This window comes from Hippocampus guttulatus, chromosome 20 (genome assembly GCF_054856545.1).
Source record: "Hippocampus guttulatus isolate MCC_2025c chromosome 20, RoL_Hgut_1.0, whole genome shotgun sequence".
Classification (NCBI taxonomy): Eukaryota; Metazoa; Chordata; class Actinopteri; order Syngnathiformes; family Syngnathidae; genus Hippocampus; species Hippocampus guttulatus.
This window is the reverse complement of record NC_141280.1, coordinates 3,262,201-3,283,165: the sequence shown is the minus strand read 5'-3', so window position 1 is coordinate 3,283,165 and position 20,965 is coordinate 3,262,201. Positions and strand designations below refer to the sequence as shown.

Sequence of the window (20,965 nt, the reverse complement as noted above, 5' to 3'; positions counted from 1 at the left end):
TTTGACTGCCACTCCAGGGTGTGCCTTAATAGTGCTCTAGAAAAGGGATGGACGTATTTCTGATTTCTAGGTACAGTACACGGCCAATTCGACTAATAACGATAAAAGTGACAGGTAATCAACTCTCTAGCAGTCTTACAAAAGTATTACATTAAGTTTAATAAATGAAACATCATTCACATTCAAAAGAAAGCTTTAATTAGAAAGTTATATACACACTGTAAAATTAAATTAAACTTTGTACAAATATTAAATTAATATTCTCACACCCACTGCCATGTACAGGGGAAGACCAGAAGCCGAAAGCATTCAAACCAAGAAAGAAAGTGAAACGTAGGTTATTTTCAGGGACGAGACACTGTACAACAGTGCCTCTGAAGACAACGTTACGTTGCCTTTGTTTTGTTTTGTTTTTTTAAACTTTAACCCCATAATAGTTTCCGCCAGGTAGTAAAGAGAAGCAATTATGAAACACGGGGGCGCATAAAAATCATCAGTGTCATCACCACAGTAGCTGGAAAGCAAGGTAAGGACAGAAAGGGATGGACATTACTGTATTTTTTTTTTTTGATGACAAAATAAACAGCGACAAATAAAGACAATTGTATGCATAGAATAGAAAAGAATAAGGCCTTTGGGAAAACAGAAAATGTTGCAATAGTGAAAAAGCAACCACCTAAGCAGAAGCTTAAGCGAATACATGAAAAAATAAACATACAAGTCTAAAGCAACATTCTGTTAGCAATAATAATGAAAAGCAAAAATAGATCAGAAAAATCACATCCGGTTTGATATTTTCTTGGTGGGGTGAGGGGGGTCATGCTGTGTTCATGGTGGAAAGCTCAACCACAAAAAACACCAACTGACAAATAGAGGATGACAAAACGCATGATTTTTAAATAATATGCTCTTGGCTTTAGGGGTTTATGGAGGCCAGGGTATACAAAACATCATTATTTATTTGTTATTTCACTGCAACCAGTTGCAGTTATGTCAATAATGCACAAATGTGATATTTTCATTTCCGTGTGATGGTTGTTGCAAAGCCGTTCCTCTAGGGCAGTGGTTCTTAACCATGTTAGAGGTGCTGAACTCAACCAGTTCATATGCAGATTCATCGAACCCTTCATTAGTGAAAAATAAAAATAAGATTTTTTTTTATGAATTCAACACGTAAAAACGCATGATTAAAAACTGAAATAAGTAAATGACATTTCTAGACATAAGTATACATTTTTTAAATGGCGCACAAAATGAACTGTGCATGACGTACGATCACGTCGGTCACACTTTGACGACTGAGCGAACTAAATTTCCCGCAGCACTGATTGGATAAGCAATGTAATGTGATCATCTGCAGCCAGTAATGGCCAGGCGGGCGTGTCATAACTAATTGACATGTTGAGTCGGGTGTGTCTTAACCTCCATGGCAGAGGCTCCGTCGAACCCCTGAGACGGATTCACCTAATCCCGAGGGTGCGATGGAACCCAGGTTAAGAACCACTGCTCTAGGGAGATGCTAGTCAGCAGAAATAAGACACACGTGTGTGTCCTGGATTCATTTCTTGTACGATTTGTGTTTTAATGTTTCCGTGTAACGTTTGGTCAAGTAACACGGAATATAGCCTCGAATATAAGAAGGGGCTGATCGGAAATGGCTGTTACGCGGCGCACTTATATTGAGGACATGTCCTCTTCCTGCTTCACGCACAAAGATGCAGACAGACACTCGCACACAAAATCAGACTCATCATTGCAAAACCAACTGAGCCACACGTCAAACAATAAATACAGAAGGAAGGGGCATTTTGTTGGAGCTATATTGAAGTTTAGTCATGACCAATCAGCCTGATGGACAGCCCCTTCCTCAACTGCTATAAACCGGGATATTGCATCTCACTTCGAGTCTGATGTAACGTCGAAAGAAAGCTCTCTTCCAGGTTCTAGGAGCAGGTCTCCACGCTGCTTTCAACTCATCCCAACTGATCCCATTCACCCATATGCTGGATGTTGCCTGGATACAGAGATAGCTAGCGAGAGAGTGAGAGAGATACATACAGAGGAGGCTTCATGCTTAATTCAGAGTGGGCCATGGTGCAGTGACAGCCATCCCTAGAAACAAACATGCAGCATTCACAAAGAGGGCCACAACACACCCAACTGTCACTCACAACTCTTCAAGTACAGCGGGAAGACAATTTGGAACAATATAGGGCCAGGAGCAAACTTCAGAATTTTTCCTGTTTTAAATCTATTGATTGCTATGATGTTTTTTGATGGCGCCTCTGTCAACTACAATTTACAGATTGCAACCAGAAAGAAGGTGAGTGTGTGGTAATACGTCGCCCATAGCATACAGCCTTGACTCATTAGGTACGTTTGAATCATATACAAAGCCTGCCAAGGATTTTTAATGACGTGGCGCCGCTTTATCACGTCTCGAGTTGGCTCCTTTGGGCGGTCCATCACTGCCTGTGCTGCAGTGTGTACTGGTTGATGGCTTTGTTCTGCGTCTGTAGCGATGGCAGAAGAGGTTGCGCGGGGCATAGTTCGAAGTCTTGTCTCTTCTGGCCTGTGAGGCGTGTTTGGGGAAGTGGGGTTGACAGACACACTCGGTCCTGGTCAGCAGAGAGAGACGGGAGACTGTTGCTAGCACGCTGGTAGGCTTCATGCTTCCTTCAGCAAAGGAATATCTGCAGGGAGACAGGACACAATTTTGGAAGTGAGCAGGGATTCAGCAGTTAACTGTGTCAATGCATCGCTACATGCAGTGAAAATAAGATTAAGAGGAAGAGGCAGAAAAGGTCCTCTGCTAATTTGCAGTAGTAGTTGTTGCCTCAAAAGACAGAGAAAATATAACTGTGAGTAATGTGCTGTATCGTTTTTGTGTTTAAGCGAGAAGACTTTTGTTGGTAGGTGGCTCAGTTTAACATTTTGGTCTTTAAACATGCAGTGTTTAACTTTCGTTTGTTCTGCAGCAAATTTCACATGGGAATGAGAAATAAACAGCTTGAAGCAAGCCTCTTATTTGGTGAATGTGAGCAAGAGAATCTTCAATTCGTATGTACGAAAGTCCATGGAATACTTTTTTAAAAAAGTGTTTTAATATGTTTGTGCATAATGTATGTTTTGGGCTGTTTTTTAATATGCTCTCTTTATAGTGGTATGGATCTGAAACCAATCCAGCGTGTTAAACGGCTTATTTGGAGTACCGGTAGTTTTATCCTACCATTACAAACAGTTGTAGTTTTTGGACCACCATCGCAGTGGTAAGGTTAGCGCAGGACACAAGCAGATCAGATTAGACAGACACAGCGTGAAAAGAACGTAAAGGAAAAAAAGCGCTGGTTTTCAAAACAGCTGACGACCACAGAGAGGACTGATTTACGTTTCCTTTTCTGGATATGGCAGTTATTGTGTTGACACTTTTTTTGTTGCATGCATGGTGTGTTTCATTGTCTTACAGTTGCGCGCCCCTTTTTACTATACGCTATTTGAGCTCAGACTGGAACATTCTTAATTGATTAAAAAAGAAAAACTGGTAGGTTTCTCACTACTGTTTGCTGTCAAAATGTGTAGTAAGCATTTCTGACACTGCTGTTGGCACCACAGCTTACCATCAGAAAAGTCATCTGTAGAGGTGACAGAGAGCAGACTGTGCTGGTCGCTGCTCTCAGAGTCTCTACGGAGAGGTAGCGGGGCTGCGCACGCACCCCCAGGGTGCTCTCTAGCCCACGATGATGAGGAAGAGGAAGGTGCCTGATGAACAAGCGCCGTCTCTGCATGATGGTGGGAGGGGAATGAGGAAGAGGTGGATGGGAAACAGAAGTCTAAGTCTCTGTGGTGATGGGTTTCGCTGGGGTCTTGGCCTCCCGTGGCCCCCTGCGGGAGACCCTCAGAGAGAACGATAGGGACTCTGGATTCGGGAGGAGCTGGAGGAGGCGGTGCAGGAGGAGGAGGGCCCGAAGCATTTCCATACACAGCTTCTTCATAAGACGGCAGTGCCACCTGAACCCCCTCAACCATGATGGAACCAGATTGGCCTGAGATTCCTTGCTCCCTCCTGACGGGCAGACGGACAAAGAGAGTGAACCAGGCAGAGAGGCAAGCCAGACACAGCATCACAAAAGCAGGGTCAGGTGGAAAGGTACTGCGCAGTCACGTGTGTTGCATACCACAGAAGTGGGTGGAGGCGATTAGCCGTGACTGTACAATCCCTTTATCTTTACAGACTGCACTCGGCTCTCGCTCTCTCTCGTTTCACAACGAACAACTGTGCTTATAAGCACTGGATCAAATTACGGTGGCCTTTAATCACTAAAGTCACAGATGAGACAAATGCGCTGCCCACATTTTTACTTTCTTCGGGATTTCAGGAACGGTGCCAATAAAGTAGGTCGATTTTCATCCACACGTGTTTCAACAAGGACAGATCTGCCGTGTCACTGTGTGGCGACGCGGGCACTTTACATGACCCAGTGTCTAAGTGCAGTCAGCAGACCTCTAAAACAACTAAAGCTTTGCTGCTTCAAGGTGGGAACTCGCCAATTAAAAAAGATACCGCTCTTAAACTCTTGAAAGACGAAACGAGAGTGAGTCGCAGAGCCACGTTGAGGGACCAAAATGGATGGGCAATGTGACCCCGAATGATGATGACGCTTTATTTAGCAGTTTTACTGTAGCGATCTGCTGGATGAGGACAGCTTTACTGGCAACGGATTTGCAGTCAGGTCCATTCATGCGAGCAACGCGAGAGAGTCAGACTGAAGTTGTTGGCAGTGTTTTTTTCTTTGGTATGTTGCTAGCTTCATCTCTGATCTATCTGAGCAGTGCTTATCGTGAGTGTGAAGCATATTACACACTTTGACATGGTTGTCACATAGCCGTAATGTGTAAATCTGCGTCAGTTCCCGTCACTGCCTTTTTATGCGCGTGTTAAAACCTGCAAATAAATCATGACTGTAAAAATGAGTTACTGATATACCAGCAACACGAATAATCTCTGGTATCACAGCGGGACTTCCTTTTATATGAGTTCTCTTTTCCAATTTTTAAATGATGATTATGACAATGTGTAAAGGCTGAAAATCTGCGAATATGGTGTCCATCTTACCTGTTGTGATGGAAGGACTTAAGTTTGGGCTGCACGAGCACAAACAGCACAACTAAAAGCAGGATGAGTGCCACCGAGCTAGCAGTGGACGCCGCGATAGACAGTGCTGGTATGCCGAGTGGAGAGCTTGGCTCCTTGTCTGTGGGATGAAAGAGGATCAAGAGGAAATGTCGCGCAAATTCTGGATGTCCCCAAAATCAAAAAAGCTAGTTTCGGTGACAAACCTTGGGTGAGTCGGCAGCTGATCTGCATGGGACGATCCCACTCGCCATTCTCACAGGTGAGAAACTTGTAGACTGTTTTCAGAGCGTAGCCCTCATCGCAGAAGTACTCGATGACAGTCTTGTGGGTGAGGCGGTGGCAGCCAGGAGGGTGACACCGGTAGCCACCATTCTCTGGTTCAGTGGGGGGCAAGCACACTGGAGAGGAAAACGGACGCTCGTTTTCACAACCATCAACCACTGTGAAAGAAATCTGACGAGAGTGCTGTCTGGGTAAATTGTCCTGTTCTCAAGAACAAGTGTACCCCCGTTACCGTTGCGATACTTGGCACAATATACTTTTTTTTTTTTTTTAATTGTTACGCACGTTATGTGTTTGCAGTACACATCGGATGACTTCAGATTAATCAATGATGTCAGCGATGCGTCCATGTTGCGCCCAGCGGTTAAGTCGATGCATCTATTAATCAGCTAATCCGTTCAATCCCCATTGCGCTCTGAGCTGGTAAATATATAATGTAGTAAAAACCTATTGCCACTGTTTGCAGAAAATAAAAACATCCTAGACAAGAGCAAAGGTCTTTTCAGGTCTGAATCTATTTCAGGTATAAATAGATAATATCCTGCTCTCTGTACAGTATGTGGCAACTATCTCTTAAGGCCAAGACACTTTAAAGCGCCGCCCTTTGGAGACCAAGGTCAGGGCTTCAACTGGTTCTGCTTTATTGAGTTGTTATCATTATCACATTATAGCCTTTATTACGCGTGGGTGGAGGCAGATATGGTCTGTGCAAAACAGTTTGACATGAAAGCGGTCAATGGTTCAAAAACGGTTGGCGACCGATGCGCTTCAGTGGAGTACAAACTACGGCCTGGCTTCCGGAAAGAATTTCCACGAAAACCAAGCTGTCCTGACCCCTCACCATTGCTTTGAATGCAGCGCGGTGCTTGACTGAACCAGGATCCAGAGCTGTCACAAATGATGCTGGTAGGTCCATCTGCGATGTATCCGGGCTCACAGCCATAGGTCAAAACAGTGCCCACGGGAAAGGAGTCCCTGTTAGCCTCAGTTTGGTTCACCAGGTCTCCGTGCTGCACGGCAGGCGGCTGCGCACAACCTACACGAAAACAAAAACACGACAGGGATTGGAATGAGATGACCGCCACTGAGCCAAAAAGACCACCACAATGGTTGACTTTTGCATGACGAGGACTGATGATCATCGAAATTCCCTTGATGCATTTAGCTCTGACGCAACACATTCAGGCATCTTCAGCCATGACATTTTACGTTCCACTTCCGTGTGAGTTGGAATTTGAAAAATGTAGAGTGTATACCCATCTTCTCGTCAACCAAACCAAGTACAAACAAGTTTTTCTCCTTCTGACTTGAAAGGATTTGGGTGTGCTGTACTCCGTTAGACTGAATGTCTGCTGGTCCGTGCGGGTTGCCACCGATGGGTCAAACAGCTTTTCACAGGGAAACTCAGTCAAGCTGACAGGTGGAAAAGATAATTACAGCTCGAGGGAATTGTTCCCGGACTCTTCGACGCATTTGAGGCCACAAAAGGGAGAGGCACTGTATCAAAATGGCAGGTTCGGTGGAGACCGCCCCTGCTGTGTGCTATCGCGACCTCAAGTGCGTTGAATGGACTCGCATGTGACAAGGAGCGCCACATTGTTTCACTTGATGAATCGTGCATTAAACTGTATTTGCTCCACTGCGGAGCTCTCATAATACGTTTTATGGATAAACAGAAACATTGCAAACAAGCATTTATCTTGCTGGGGGTGTTTACAACTCAAAGGCACAATTACCAGAACAAGTCATCCTACTTCCTGTAATCTTCGGGAAAAACTAGACTCTTAACTGGCAGCGTTGAATTGTAAGCAAACACACGAAATGTAGCGTGTATTTCCTGAATTCAACGAGGGCTCATTTTGCTATCTTTGTGTACCTAAAATAAAGTGGACCAAAACAAGATATCATCTGCTTGCACATGCGCTGTGCGCACCGATCACCGTAGACAAACAAGTTCTAAGCTTCAAACATAACTCGATTACTCGTAGAGCGTGTTGTGATTTGTGGGCCATAAACAGTTCTCAGTCAAGTCCTCGCCACTCTGGCCTGTGTCACCGGAGGCTGTAATGCTTAAACGCTGAGCGAGAAGGAAATCGAGAGTGTGTTAATGGGATAAGGAAAGGTGATGAATTGATGACCTCGGGCTGTGAGTCCGCAGGGGACACAAAAGGCCCTGGGGGGGGGCTGTTTCCTCTAAACAAACCTGAAAAGCAATCCTAACAGTGTCCATTCTATATGTAAATGTAGCACTTGTTGAAAAACAACAAAGACATGCTAATTGTTTGAGTAATTCTTATTTGCGATGAACAGAACTCCATCCACTCGAGTGAACAGCCTGCATTAGAAGACAACAATGCGAACTCCCCGGGGCTTTATAAGTCAGGCACGCAGATCATTTCACCGAGGTTAGTGGGTGCAGTCGAAACAAACCCCGAAGCCAGGAAAATGTGAATCCATTTTGAAACCAGTGGTCCTTAAGAAGCCCAGCCCCGGCCAAGCTTCCATTCTCATGCCAGGAAAAGCTTGTGCTGTTCATGCAGAAGCTCTGGGGAGCAAATGTCATTCTAGTGCTGGGCAATTTAGCCCAAGAGACCACATCACATGAATTCATAAAAATGAATATACTTCAAGTGAATTGTAACGATACGGCGCGGATGGCAATTTCCTCCATAAAAGCGGACCCCTCATCGAAGTCACACAAGAGCATTCACAGATTTTGGAACTCGGTTCATACACAAGGCGACCCAACATGATTAGCTCCATTTGGAGAAAATGTCAGACTTTCAAGTGTGCCTTATGGTCATGAAAATACAGTAGTTAGCAACAAAACATTTACTACTGGACTGGACTACTGAAGCAATACTGGTCCAACATCTTAAAATTGGTCGAAATGTGCATGTCCTCGTGTGTGTCTCCTTCCTTTTATGGAAAAGGACAGAGGGGAAAAACACGAAGCAATACCAGTTCACCCCACCCTGGTTTGTACCAATGAGGAACGGAATGAGTCACAAGTGGAACACAAAAAGTTCTCTCACAAGTCTGATGTCATCTTGATGAACAAGAGGATGTTAATTCGATTTTAAAAAAATGACAGAAAAGCTCAATAAGAGAGCAGATGTGACTGGCTGTTATCGTAATTTCATGAGAACACACGTTTCAGGTGCTGGATTTTCTTAAAACTATGCAAAGCTCGGAAGAAAAAGAAGATGAATATGGATGTAAACGGCTCCTGCCGTGAGCCTCAACAGGATAAGCGTTACAAAATATGGGCGGCAGCCGCGTTTTCAAACAGTCATTGTACTTGTGCGCACGCCCTTTCGCATAAATGATGACAGCTGACCAGCCAGTTTCATGGCCAAACGGTTTGGATAACCGTGGAATGAGGAACAAAGGACGGCCCGACCGAGCAAACTCATGAGGACGATCCTCGAGCTTAACATCTTTTGGCCTTAGGGCGTCGTAGGGGACATCGAGGCTGGGGCGTTAAAATCCACCGACTTATTCTCAAGTGCCTGCCTGGCTGAGAATATCTCCCTTTCCCCATCTGTTACCAATGGCACCAGCCTACGCAGAGCTGGAGGGGGGTCTGGATTGGGGAAAACACAGTTTGGGGAGGGGGGGCGGGAGAGAAGGGTTTAAAACAGTGTTTCCCTCCCCCCGCAAGGCAAATTAAAATTCTAATTATCCTCTATTACAAGCTGTGTGCGCTCCAAAGCAGATCAGATACCGATGACTTCTGCAGCCAGCTGTTTAGACGCTCGATTGAACAATAGGCCATAAATGTGTGCGTTCGGAATCAGGGAATTTATGCGTCTGAAGGATTAAGATTAATACGAAGGGATGATGATGCTCTCTTTGGCCTTGTAAATATGTTTTTTTTTTAGATTCCATTAATGGCCTCTTTCCAGGGCGGGGATTGTTTTCGATGAAATTTTGGTCATGTTTTGGATCAAGCTATTTTCGTTTTAATTCCAGGTTTGCCAGTTTATCCTACTAATCCAATGGATTGCTAGCCAAAATGTCAGAATTAGAGTGCTGCACAGTACACGAATAAGAAGATCCATGGGATGAAGAAAACAAAATGCACAGAAAAAGCCTTTATGAGCCACACAACGTTCACCTATATCGAAAAAAAAAAATCGACACTCCAGTGAAACGGCCGTGGTTTCCCAACGAACCAAATCTGCCCTTGTAGGGGTTGCAAGCGCACACATTACATTCGCCCAGGGAGGAGAAGGAAGTCTCTAAACAGACAGCAACATCCCCCCACTCCCCACCCATCCACCCTGTGGTGTAGCAACGCATTGAGGCGAGCCACGTGTGCTGCTATTACATCCCATTGTTCTTGCCCACGGAGGGATGGGGGCGCAGTGGTGCTCCCAAAAGAACAACAGACACTTTTTGCATTTGAAGGGCTGCGTGTGCATGCGAGGTCAAAGCGGTTGAGGGCTGGGGAGGGGGGGAGTGCGCCATTATGTGACCCCACTTTGCAAATTAAACACACACGCACACACACACTGACCTGAAGAACAGATGGGATAAAGGCAAACAGTGACTCCCCCTATGCTCTTCTATCATCCTCGGCACTGAGGACAGCTGGGAGGCAGAATTCCTTCCTCTCAGTTTACAGGGGGAAAACAAAAGAGAGTGTCGGGGAACACCCCCCACTCCGCATCCCCCTCCTTTGCACATGTGCATGTGTTGAGCACACCCCCACGCTTGCCCCTCCCAGACTGTCGGTGGAACTGTAACAACTGTGAGCTGGCCGCATTTCAGAAGGCAGACTCTGTCAGCCAGCAAAGGGTTGAGGACATTGGCTCAAAGTGAGAGGCCAGCGCGACTCTCCGAGTCTGGCGCCTTGACCATCCAAATCAAATAACCTCTGCAAATTGGAAACCTTTTGAATTTTTTTTTTAATGCGCCCAATGTAGTGACCAAAATCAATAGTACAGCACATTCAGGGTTCTTAAATGGATGAGTCATTGTGAAGCTGTTAATTTCCCTTCAATTTACAGAGGAATAAACAGCACATAAATATCCTGCACCAAAGAGGGAGAGACCATTTACATCAAAAACTCCACATCGTATATGCGCAAGGGCACGGATGTTAGATTTGCAGTGCTGACTGACTGATCGCCTTCGAAAGCGCAACTGCCGACAAGGGGGTGAGGAAATAGCAGCGACATCAAACCGTGTTTGTGAAACATGAGGCCGCGCTACACACGGAGCAGAGTGGTGTATACTTTTAATTTAGTATTCACAGCATCAGCTGTGCATCAACTGATACAGTTACAATTTTGAAACAAAAAAAAAGACAAACATGTAAACGCGTTCACTGTTGTCAGTGGATAGCAACAATACTTAACACGTCTTGGAAGCCTTTGCTTAAAAAAAAAAAAAAACATGTTCAAGGGAAACAATATTAAATTTGACTTATGTGAGCGTGGTGATTGATCCCGGTTCTCTCTGACCTTTTTTTATTTTCTGAAGCAAAAGTCTCATCAAGAAAAGGCGTGATGCACCACATGTGAAGCAAGCCAAGTCAAACAAAGACAGACAGAAACAGACATACCGTACTCGGAACAGACGCGGAATGAAGTCAACGCTGCAATTTGTCCCTATCAGAGCTGCGACAGAGGCATCGCACCGGACGCTGATATTAGATGTATAATTATCTGATTGGGGGATGCAATTTTACTGAGTGAAAGTGCACACAGTTGCGACGATATCCTGTATTGCTGGTTTCTGAGTAGAAGCCAGAGGCTGCATGGATCTCTGTGCAAAAGCATGATCTTATCTAGATGAGGGTTTGAACCTGCGGTCTTGATCGCTGACGAAACACTCCCTAAAACAAACGGCACAATGAGGCATGGCAGCTGACAGCTCAAAAAAAAAAAAAACTAATCAGGAAGTAAGAGACATTTTGCACACAGGAAATACGTACTGTTCATTAGTCATTCGTGAGACCATGTATTAGACGTGATAAGTCAACACGCTAACGGTACGATCGTGCAGTCAGAAGGAAAAAAAAACCCCGCGCCAACTTATCCTTCAAAGCATATGATCAGAGGAGAGTTTCATGACCGGCTACTATATCTGGTGTGTGTAGTCTTCCTTCATTTGCAATTGGATTCATTTTAGTCTACACACGAAGCAGCAAACGGGCAGCAATGCTGTTTGTGGAGCAAAGCTGCGAGTTCAAGAGAACCAGCAGCGCACTACCTTGTCACATGACAGCAATCTTCAGAAATGCAGCAAGACCGCGCATGTACAGGCCGGCCCTTCCCCTCGGCTCATAATCAATCCGTCAGAAGAGTGCTTCGCTTTCCAAGTTGGTGCACCGTGCCCCTATGCGCAATGGAGGGCTTCACTTTAAGAGCGGGCAAGTTTGGACGCTAAAAGCATCCGACAACGCTGATGCTAGGCAAAAGCTAATAGAAGGCTTCATCGATTCAGAATGTTGTCAAGAACACCGTGAACGATTAGGTCTGAGCAATGCCAATTTTTGGACACCTAGCGCTTTTAGGTGAGGGTACTTTGGAACACTGCATATTTATCATTCGTGCGTTCCGGGTCAGTAAGTGTTGAGGAAGACAATATTAAAATCAAGAATGAGACCACCGATAGGCAGCAGAAGAAGAAGAAGTCAGCTGGATGCGTCAGAGTTGCCCAAGACCTTCCAGAAAGTAGATGTCTAAAGCATTCGGTGTCAGCGCCTGGTGGGATTGCAAAGCCTGAAAACTTGTTTCGACAAGTAGCTTATGTTGACATACGGTGTGATCCACCTCCATAACTTTGCCATTTCGTTGGGCCCGCGGAGAAGCCTTTAAAATCGAAATCCGTCGAAAATTTATGATACAAAAAAATCTGAAACACGAGACCCACAAACAGGTATCATGAAATAGAAGAGACTATTAAAACCGAGAGAAAAGGAACGTCAATGTCAAGTCTGGGGGAGGAAAAAAAAAGAAAAGACCAAACGCAGGCAAGAAGACAAGAGAAGAGAGCGGGGGGATATATATAGCAGCTCATTAGTCAGGGATGTCGTCTACTCAGCAGGCTGATCGCTTAGATGACGCCCATTGGAAATTATTATGACGGCTTCAACCACACACATCGTTCGCCAGGAAACAATTTTGTCTGGCGGACACATGAACATATGACAAACATGGGGCGAAAAGCTGCTCAATGACACTGGCTGAGAACAGAGAACGACGGCTCAAGTGATCCACGTACACGGTGAAACCGAGGAGGTGAAGGATTGAAGCAGACCGCCCCTCGATGCCCCCTGGTCTCACCTGGATCACGGTTGAAATGAAAAAGGAGAGCGATATCTCGGGGCAAGGGCGGGTGCTGTGTTCACTGCAGTGGTAATTGCAGGCTGGTGATCGAGTGGAACTCCAGCTTGCAGTGGTTTGGCCCGCGGCTTCCAACGCCCCCCCCTCCCTCAAAGCCCTCTTTGTTCTCACGTTTCAGAGTGGGGGGCCAGTAGTCCACAGATTGCCTTACCCTGCATGCTTACAAACTGCTAGGCTAACAGGACTTTGGGGATTAATCCCCCACAGTTAATTGCGCGGGTGCTATTGTTCCGAGGCTTCGCTATTTGTGAAAACAGCTTTCAGAAAGGCCGCCAGACTCGAGTGCACACACAAAAAAAAACATCAAGTCCTCCTCTGCAGTAGTAACAGTGACACATCGATGAATTATCATCTGTGTCAGAAAGGTCTACGCTTACTTTTTTTTGTCATTGTGTTAAATTAAATGTTATACATTGAATCGACTGGGATGTATCAGTACTCGTTATTGGTGAATACTCATACTCGTGTCAGTCTGACAAAAAGAGTTCCTATTGGAAAAGCTAGGATGCAGGATCCCTTTGACTGAGGTCAAAGGGATGGCATGTTCCCTCAGGCCCAGTGACAGCCATTTCCTGTTCTCACACACGAACATATATAAATACGAGCTATATGCAGAGCCAACAGCAGGCCTGTTTATGGGAAACTTGTGTTTTTTTTGGGGGGGGGGGTTGTTTATCTACTTAAGTGGACCCGTAAAAAAAAGATCTGAGCCTCCTGACACATAATGCTGTTACAGCAGAAAACCAGGCATGTGATCATGTGAATAAACCTTTTTATTCACCCAGCTGAGTCTTGATTCTTGCAGCTCTGACTCCCTGTCGACGTCTGCATCCTCTGTCACAACCCACAAAGACAAACTAGATCAATAGATCCACTGCAGATGTTCAACGGGACGTTTACACGACAACGGCCTCGTAAAAACGCGAACATTCACACAAGCGCTAAAAATGATCTGAGACTCAAAATATTTCAAATGAAATATTTTTTGAAAAAGAAGAATGTGTCGATGTTGTATTTATTTAGGAAATTTGTACTAGGCCCAGCTCCGGCCTCCCTGTGTGGAGTTTGCATGTTCTCCCCGGGCCTGCGTGGGTTTTCTCCGGGTGCTCCGGTTTCCTCCCACATTCCAAAAACATGCATGGCAGGCTGATTGGACGCTCTAAATTGTCCCTAGGTGTGAGTGTGGGCGTGAATGGTTGTTCGTCTCTGTGTGCCCTGCGATTGGCTGGCAACTGATTCAGGGTGTCCCCGCCTACTGCCCGAAGACGGCTGGGATAGGCTCCAGCACCCCCGCGACCCTAGTGAGGATCAAGCGGTTCGGAAAATGGATGGATGGATGTACTAGGCCCGGCGACAGAGAATTGCGGGTGGCCCGACACAGTCAAGTACTGGCACCGTGCAATTTTTTATGGAGAACACTGGTTTGCATTTTAAGGCTGATTACACACACGCACACGCACACACACACACACACACACACACACACACACACACACACACACACACACACACACACACACACACGTGACCTGGGGATTTAAGGATACATTTAGCCGGACTAGCTTGGCAGCGTATTGGGCCCTGAACGTGAGAGTCAGAGCAGCCCCCGTGGGCTCGACACAAATCGCGTGTTACATAATCGAGGCGATACACTATGTAACCTCCCTCTTTTCTATTGTGTTGCTTACACACCTATGCGCACAAACACACATGTATCTATTCAAGACGTTTAAGAAAGTAAACCTATTAACACTTGCAGCACAGCCCACAGCCAAACAATACATCTCGAACCCATTTCAATGAAAACATACATAGTCGCCGTGACCCCGGCAGCAAGGACATCTGGCACATTTCACGAGCTGGCTTTGTGTGCACGCGCGTGTTTGCAGATGGCGTGTGCTTCTGTGTGTAGGAGGGACATCCGAGAGTTGACGTGAACGGGAAGCTGGCACAAGCAAAGGCTTCCAAGTATGCAACAATGTACAATATTTGTTTGTATAATGCGAGTGCATCGTCCTTGATCAGACCAGATGAAAGTTTACACTTTTAATCATCAACCAAACAGCTGGACGACAACAGCGAATGATGAACAAGGTTTTTTAATTTTTTTTTTATCCTATTGAGTTACAAAACTCGTCCTGGGGGTTGGTGCAGTAAAATTCAACACTTGCTTACTCTGTGAAAAGCGCTCAGAGGACCCGAATTCTCACGTCGGATCATAAATTGATGACAGCGACATGACTGCGGCGGATAACATTCTCTCTGTTTCACTCAATGGCTGAGCGGACTGTTGTCATTCATTAAGGCGACGAACAGAAGCACTGCAACCTGAGCGGCCCGAGGGTAAAAATAAGCCAATTTAATCTGCTGCAAGACGATCAAAATATAACTTCCGCGAGTCTGTGCAACCAGGTTAAAATGGTAATTTATTCCATGCGCACTCTCCAGTAGACAGTAAGCATGTGTGTGTGTGCGTGTGCGTGTGCATGTGCGCCTTACCTGATGCGCCGCCATGGGGGAGCACAGTGATGAGGAGTAGAAGCGAGGGGAAGGCCAGCCTGTGGGCTAGAGAGGAGGAGGAGGAAGGGGCTCTCGTATGTAACGCTACCATTCCATTGCACATCTTTTCCTCCAACAACCGGCAAGAGTCCTCTACGGCTTAACCTGCTCCAGCGAGGGAGAGAGAACATGGGTTACTATACACATTCAGCATCATATTATGTAACCGCAGAGACAAGCCGGGATTGTGAACGACATTCAGGTTAGAAGTCATCAAGACAATGAAACCGGGCCTTCTCTCGGCACATCAAACAGCGACCTGATTACTGCACGAGTTGCTATTCGCGTTCCAAAGGCTCAAGCGGTGGTCCCGAAAACATTGGCAGTTTCGGGGCTTCCGTTTTGACAACCTGAGCACGCAAGTTCCTGGAACTGAGCTTCTGTTCCCACTTTTGGCGTTGGACCAAGATCTAAATAAACTATCCGTTAATGCTTTGGTCGAGATGACGCGGCAGGAAAACAAATCCCCGCTACCGATGAGGAAGCAGCATTACAGGCACGTGCAAGGTAGGCAGGACTCCTGCTCTGAGGCGATCTGTTCATTGACGCCAGCAAGCTATTCTACGGATGAGCATCTACTTATTGAGGCGGGCGGTGCAGCGTGTGACGGTAACACCGCATTGTGGAAAGTAACAATGAGAAACGTGATGGGTGTGGCGCCATTATTAACAACCTGTTTTCATCAAACACAGGTTTCGGTCCACTGTTTGATGGGATTATGAAAAACGAAATCTAGTATTAGACAATTCGTTATCTATGGCGAGCTTGCAGACAGCGGACTCAACAGAGAGCGAGAGAGAGAGCGAGTGGATGGTCGAGGTCCACATGGCTGCTGAGCTAATGGCAACTGTAATGGCACGGTTACAATTAGAGGGCAGGGGATATGATTGCGGATCTGCTGCATGGCCACTGACAGATGACCCGGAGTTGCTTTGATGGTGACACAGTAAGCGTGTGACTTCAAATGACTGGGTTGCAATGCGCAAGCCTGCATGTTGTTGGGGAAGACATCAGACTCCCGATCGCGGAAGTAGGTGACGATGCACATGTTTCTGTTGTCACTAGTCCCTTCAAACTAACCTTTAGAAGCTGGCATTTTCAACCTTTCCTCAATGCCACCGTTTCTTTGGAAACGTCGCCGTCACAGAATATTAGTTGGGGGAAGGGGTGAATTCAGCTGAGCAGATTTTCTTTTTTCATTAAAAATGCTTGCTATGCCAATCTCAATGTGCTGAGTGTAAATATTTCACAGAACAGAGCGCTCCAGTACATCAATCGCAGCATATCTGATCAGGCTGCACATGCTTCAACGTAATAACAGTTTCACATGATTGAAGCTGAGGGGAATTCGAAAGGAGCGAGGGCAGAAATTTCCGATACGCAAACAGCAGGTTAGATGCCCGGCCGCCTACCATCGGCCTTCTGTTCCCAAGGGTTTGATGGCAACAGATACGTGCATGTGGTGCAGGTCTGTGGGAGAGAATGACGCAAACCAGATTTGACAAGACAGTTCGAGCCAAAGGGAACAAAAATACATCAGTGCCCATGCTAACCTTTAGAACTAAACATGTTCTAGCTTTTTTTTTTTTTTTCCAACATCCAAAATCTCAGATGGGGATGTACGGATATTCTGCCTCCAAACTAGAAAGAATCCATTTTAAAAGCAATTTAATTCAATTAAGTAATCGACATAATAATCATTTGGATGGTAAAAAGGTTCTCGGTTGACCCCAGGATACGTCTGCTGACAGTATATGGAGAAATAATTCTCTGTGTGTTGGGAGGACGGGAGGGGTGCAGGCTCACAGTTGCCAACTTCATTTGAATTGTGTGATCATGCAGGTTCACGTCGGGGGGCATCCATAACTAAAGCATTGGCGGTGCAGAGAGAAATACGCAGCGCCATATCGTTTAGGATGCGGGATTTGAGCACTCGATTAAAGTGCTTCAGTGGCATTATAATCTCATTTAGTGACTGAGAAATATCCACAAGCTTGTCCCATAATATGTTATATTCATTAATATTAATAGAGCACATAACAGACACAAACACAACTCATCTGTCGCTGCATCAGATCGTCGTCGTTATTGTCTGAGAGTGTCACAGTAATATATTAAAATAATAAAACGTCTTTCACATCTGTAGGTGTAAATTTCTCCGTCTCGCCTGGTTTCGTTTTTGTTCACACAGGAAAAATTCCAAAGGTACCAAAACGCGTCACAACAAAAAATGACATCGCTGTTTACGCTTGACTGACAATAGTATGTTGGATATTGATGCGAAAATTTAACAAACACCGAATGAGAGTCTATTGGGCTACAAAACACCAGCAAATCGCGAAATTCGTGCGGTGATGAGAACACATGTAGGCGTTATCGCACATCAAGGCAGCAAATATCGAGCATGTTGGAAGACGCTAACCACAAACGCGCCAAACCAAAGATGTGTCAGCTAAGTCAACAGTCTAACCTGTTCACATACCACGTGCGGTTCCGTCACCATAAGGATTATCGAGCATGGTGAGAGCGCATCAATAACTTCATCCAAAGTAAACTTCATCCTGCTATGCGCCGATGCTATCGTTAAAGTTGTTGCGCCACTGTGCACGCACTGCATCACAGAATACCAAGAAACCTGCTACACAGGACGACTACTTCCAGAGACTAACCACAGCATGAACAATATTTGCAATTAGAATGTGAGAGTAACCGTTTGAAATCTCAAAAATGGTTTATGAGTCAACCATAAACCACGTAGTATAGAAGCGAGTCGTAGAGGTCAAAGAACTGTGTGCTTCCACTCAAAAGCAAACAACTTAACTGAAGCTCAAATGACCAAAGCTATGCAAATACACAAAAGCTTTTGTGCATCAACCGTCGAAACAATAAAACAGTTGATGCTAGCTAACTAACAGCTTGTCGTAGCAGTCACTTCTGCCTCACGGTTCACAGAAAAGCCACAAGAAAAATACCCAGCTCATGTCAACAGCATCCTCGGCTACTCGCTGGATTGAGTTCAGGTGACATATGCTGGGGTCTCGTCGACGCTATGTTGACGTCTGACACGTGAGATGATTTTGACTTTTGTGGTCAAATTTTACCCACATCTTAACTGTTTCCACGACTGTTCTTCTGACCACATTGACTCCAGTTCATGGTTGAACAATCAATAGTCACAAATAAAGGTCTGATATAAGATGGTAAGCTGTACAATTACAAGGGGGGAAAAAAATCGGCAACTGTCACTTCAGACACCAGCCTGACGAGCATCCATCCAGCAGGCTGTCGCTGCAGCTTTTCAGCCGCCTGCAGCTCCGTGAATGCAAGCGATCCAAGGAAAGCAGCAGCACAGGCATGGACAGAAAGCAGTCATTGTGCCAAAGAAACAGCCGAGAGGATATTTCCACCCGACAGGCCCTAAAGCTACCGCAGCTGGTCGAGGCATCGGAGCCCGAGGAGGGAGCCCAAAGACGAAGCTCTGCATGGCACGCACTCGTTCACTCTTGTGATAGCTGTTGATAGTAAGCACCACAGTGGCTGGTCATCCCTCTTGGCTACCTCAAGGAACATGACGGACAGGATTTAGACACAAAAATAGGCGCGAAAAAGAAACTTTTGATTTGAAGTCTGGGCTTGGTTAAAACACCACAGTGTTGGCACCTTAATGGTGACAGTTTGATCCAAGACCAGGATTCAAAAATCTACCATCCTGCAGGCCAACCATCTCTCTGAAACTGATTGCGTCTGGATGTTGTTTCCTTCGATTTCACTGTGCCAGAAAAGAACAACCCTAACTTCTAAACATTTCATCACACCATGTGTTGCCCGTAAATCTCTTGCGTTCCCCTTCTTCTTTCTTAGCTTTGTCATTATTATTACATTTCAGCCAGACAGTCAGTAATCACTTCCATCCTTGAGTGCGTGACGTTTCTGTCCTGTCCTGTCCAGCAAACAGGAAACGACTCAACGTATTACTGGAACAAAAGCGAGGGTGGAATCGGACAGTGGTGTGGGGGAACATATGAGCAACCCAAACCAAAGTCAACACTACGACACATCAGTTCCAGTTCTCAGGAGACGTCCTGCCGCCTTCGCAGCAGCAGTCGGTCACACGCCAGGACACGTGCAAATGTACTGCGAGATATTTAAACAAAGAAAGTGACGGGCTGGAGAGAACGCACGCACACAATACACAAAATCTCTTTAGACTTGCATTTCTTTTCTTTACGGATAGCTAATTAGGTACAGAATATATCACTGTTCACGTGACCGAATCGTAACAATACACAAGCAGCACTCGAGGCTTGCTTTTTTTAATGTACATTGTAGTAAAGCCTTATTCTAAGTAATGATGCATCATAAAAATCAGCAAATTAATGACCGTGTTATGGATCAGCAACTGAGATAACCTCAATGTTGTGAAACACCATCCGCTGCGACGGCTTAATTAACAGCGGTTTAGTATCAAGTTTAAAAATAGGAAACTTATCCTCCAAGTGAGATCATGATTAATTCCTTACGATTCCATTTGAAACACAAAATATCATTTCATTTTGTAACCAAACACATAAAGCAACCACTGGGAGTCTCGTAGTGGCCTTTCTCCGTTTAGCTTGCCAAATAATAGACGACTTACCGACAAAAGGTTACCAGCGGCGAGCCCTCCTCCCTTATTCACATTCGACGCATTTAACCGCGACGTAAACGAACGGTAGTTGACGAAAAAAATTAATAAATCAACAAATGATGTCGTCTATGTCGTCGTATTCCACCAGCGAGGCTCTGTTGTTTCCTTGTCCTCGGCTCGGCTCGTCACAGTTCTTTATTTTAGGTGAGCGGAAACACTCGCTGTGTGAAAACTCGACCAGCTGCCTCGCTCTCGCGCGGTTTCCATGGCTACTCCGTGAAAAGGGCGGGTCCTAATCTGTCAAGTCATCCTCAGGACTCCTTCAAAGTTAAAGCAAGCCCCTTCAGAGTAAGAGCGCACCATTCGTGCTGAGACAAAGAAAAATGTGAGAAAAGAACACAAAGGGCCCGACGTATTTTACAATATGACAATAAGCAACGAGCATATGAACAGCTTGGACTGTGATACCTTTACCAATTTACCGTCGTTTTAGGTTTATGAGAATATAGGCGGATACTGAATGTTTTGCTTTGTAATTACAAACGATCATCCCAGCTATTCCATACATACAATTATAGATGCTGTACAGGTAGAAACAGAACATATTACGTTCAATGCTGTCCTCTAGTGGCTACTAGGAAGATCCAGCAAAAGGAGTTCGAGTCCATTTTTGACCATGTTTTCCCAAAAAAAGAGAGAAAAGGGAAATTATTTTATTATATGTTGATCACAAGCATAACTTAACTGTCGAAAATATTGATATTTCTGAAAAATCTATCCAAGGAACCGGCTTCGTAGTTACCGGCGCGTACCACTACCATCTTGACACAACACCCCAAACATTTCCCCTCTTAAAAACAAATATGCTGCGGTTCCAAAATAAGAGAATTCTTCCAGCCCTGTTGAGGGGGAAAGAGTAAATAATGCTGTCAACTTCTGAATCGATAACTAAAAGGAGAGTTTCGGAAACCACCCCGTCTTTTTTCCGCAAAGTGGTTCATTCCA

General features: G+C 45.3%; 1 protein-coding gene across 1 annotated transcript; it reads right to left on the bottom strand.

The window, feature by feature from the left end:
• Window positions 1–175: 175 nt before the first annotated feature.
• On the bottom strand, window positions 176–20,216 carry susd6 (sushi domain containing 6). The gene is made up of 7 exons (XM_086100273.1): window positions 19,970–20,216; window positions 15,274–15,438; window positions 6,258–6,452; window positions 5,338–5,532; window positions 5,114–5,252; window positions 3,618–4,063; window positions 176–2,693 (listed from the first exon to the last, which is right to left on the bottom strand). Exons 2-7 carry the CDS (start codon window positions 15,395–15,397, stop codon window positions 2,668–2,670), a joined length of 1,125 nt encoding a protein of 374 aa, XP_085956399.1. The 5' UTR covers window positions 15,398–15,438; window positions 19,970–20,216; the 3' UTR covers window positions 176–2,667.
• Between the last annotated feature and the right edge of the window lie 749 nt (window positions 20,217–20,965).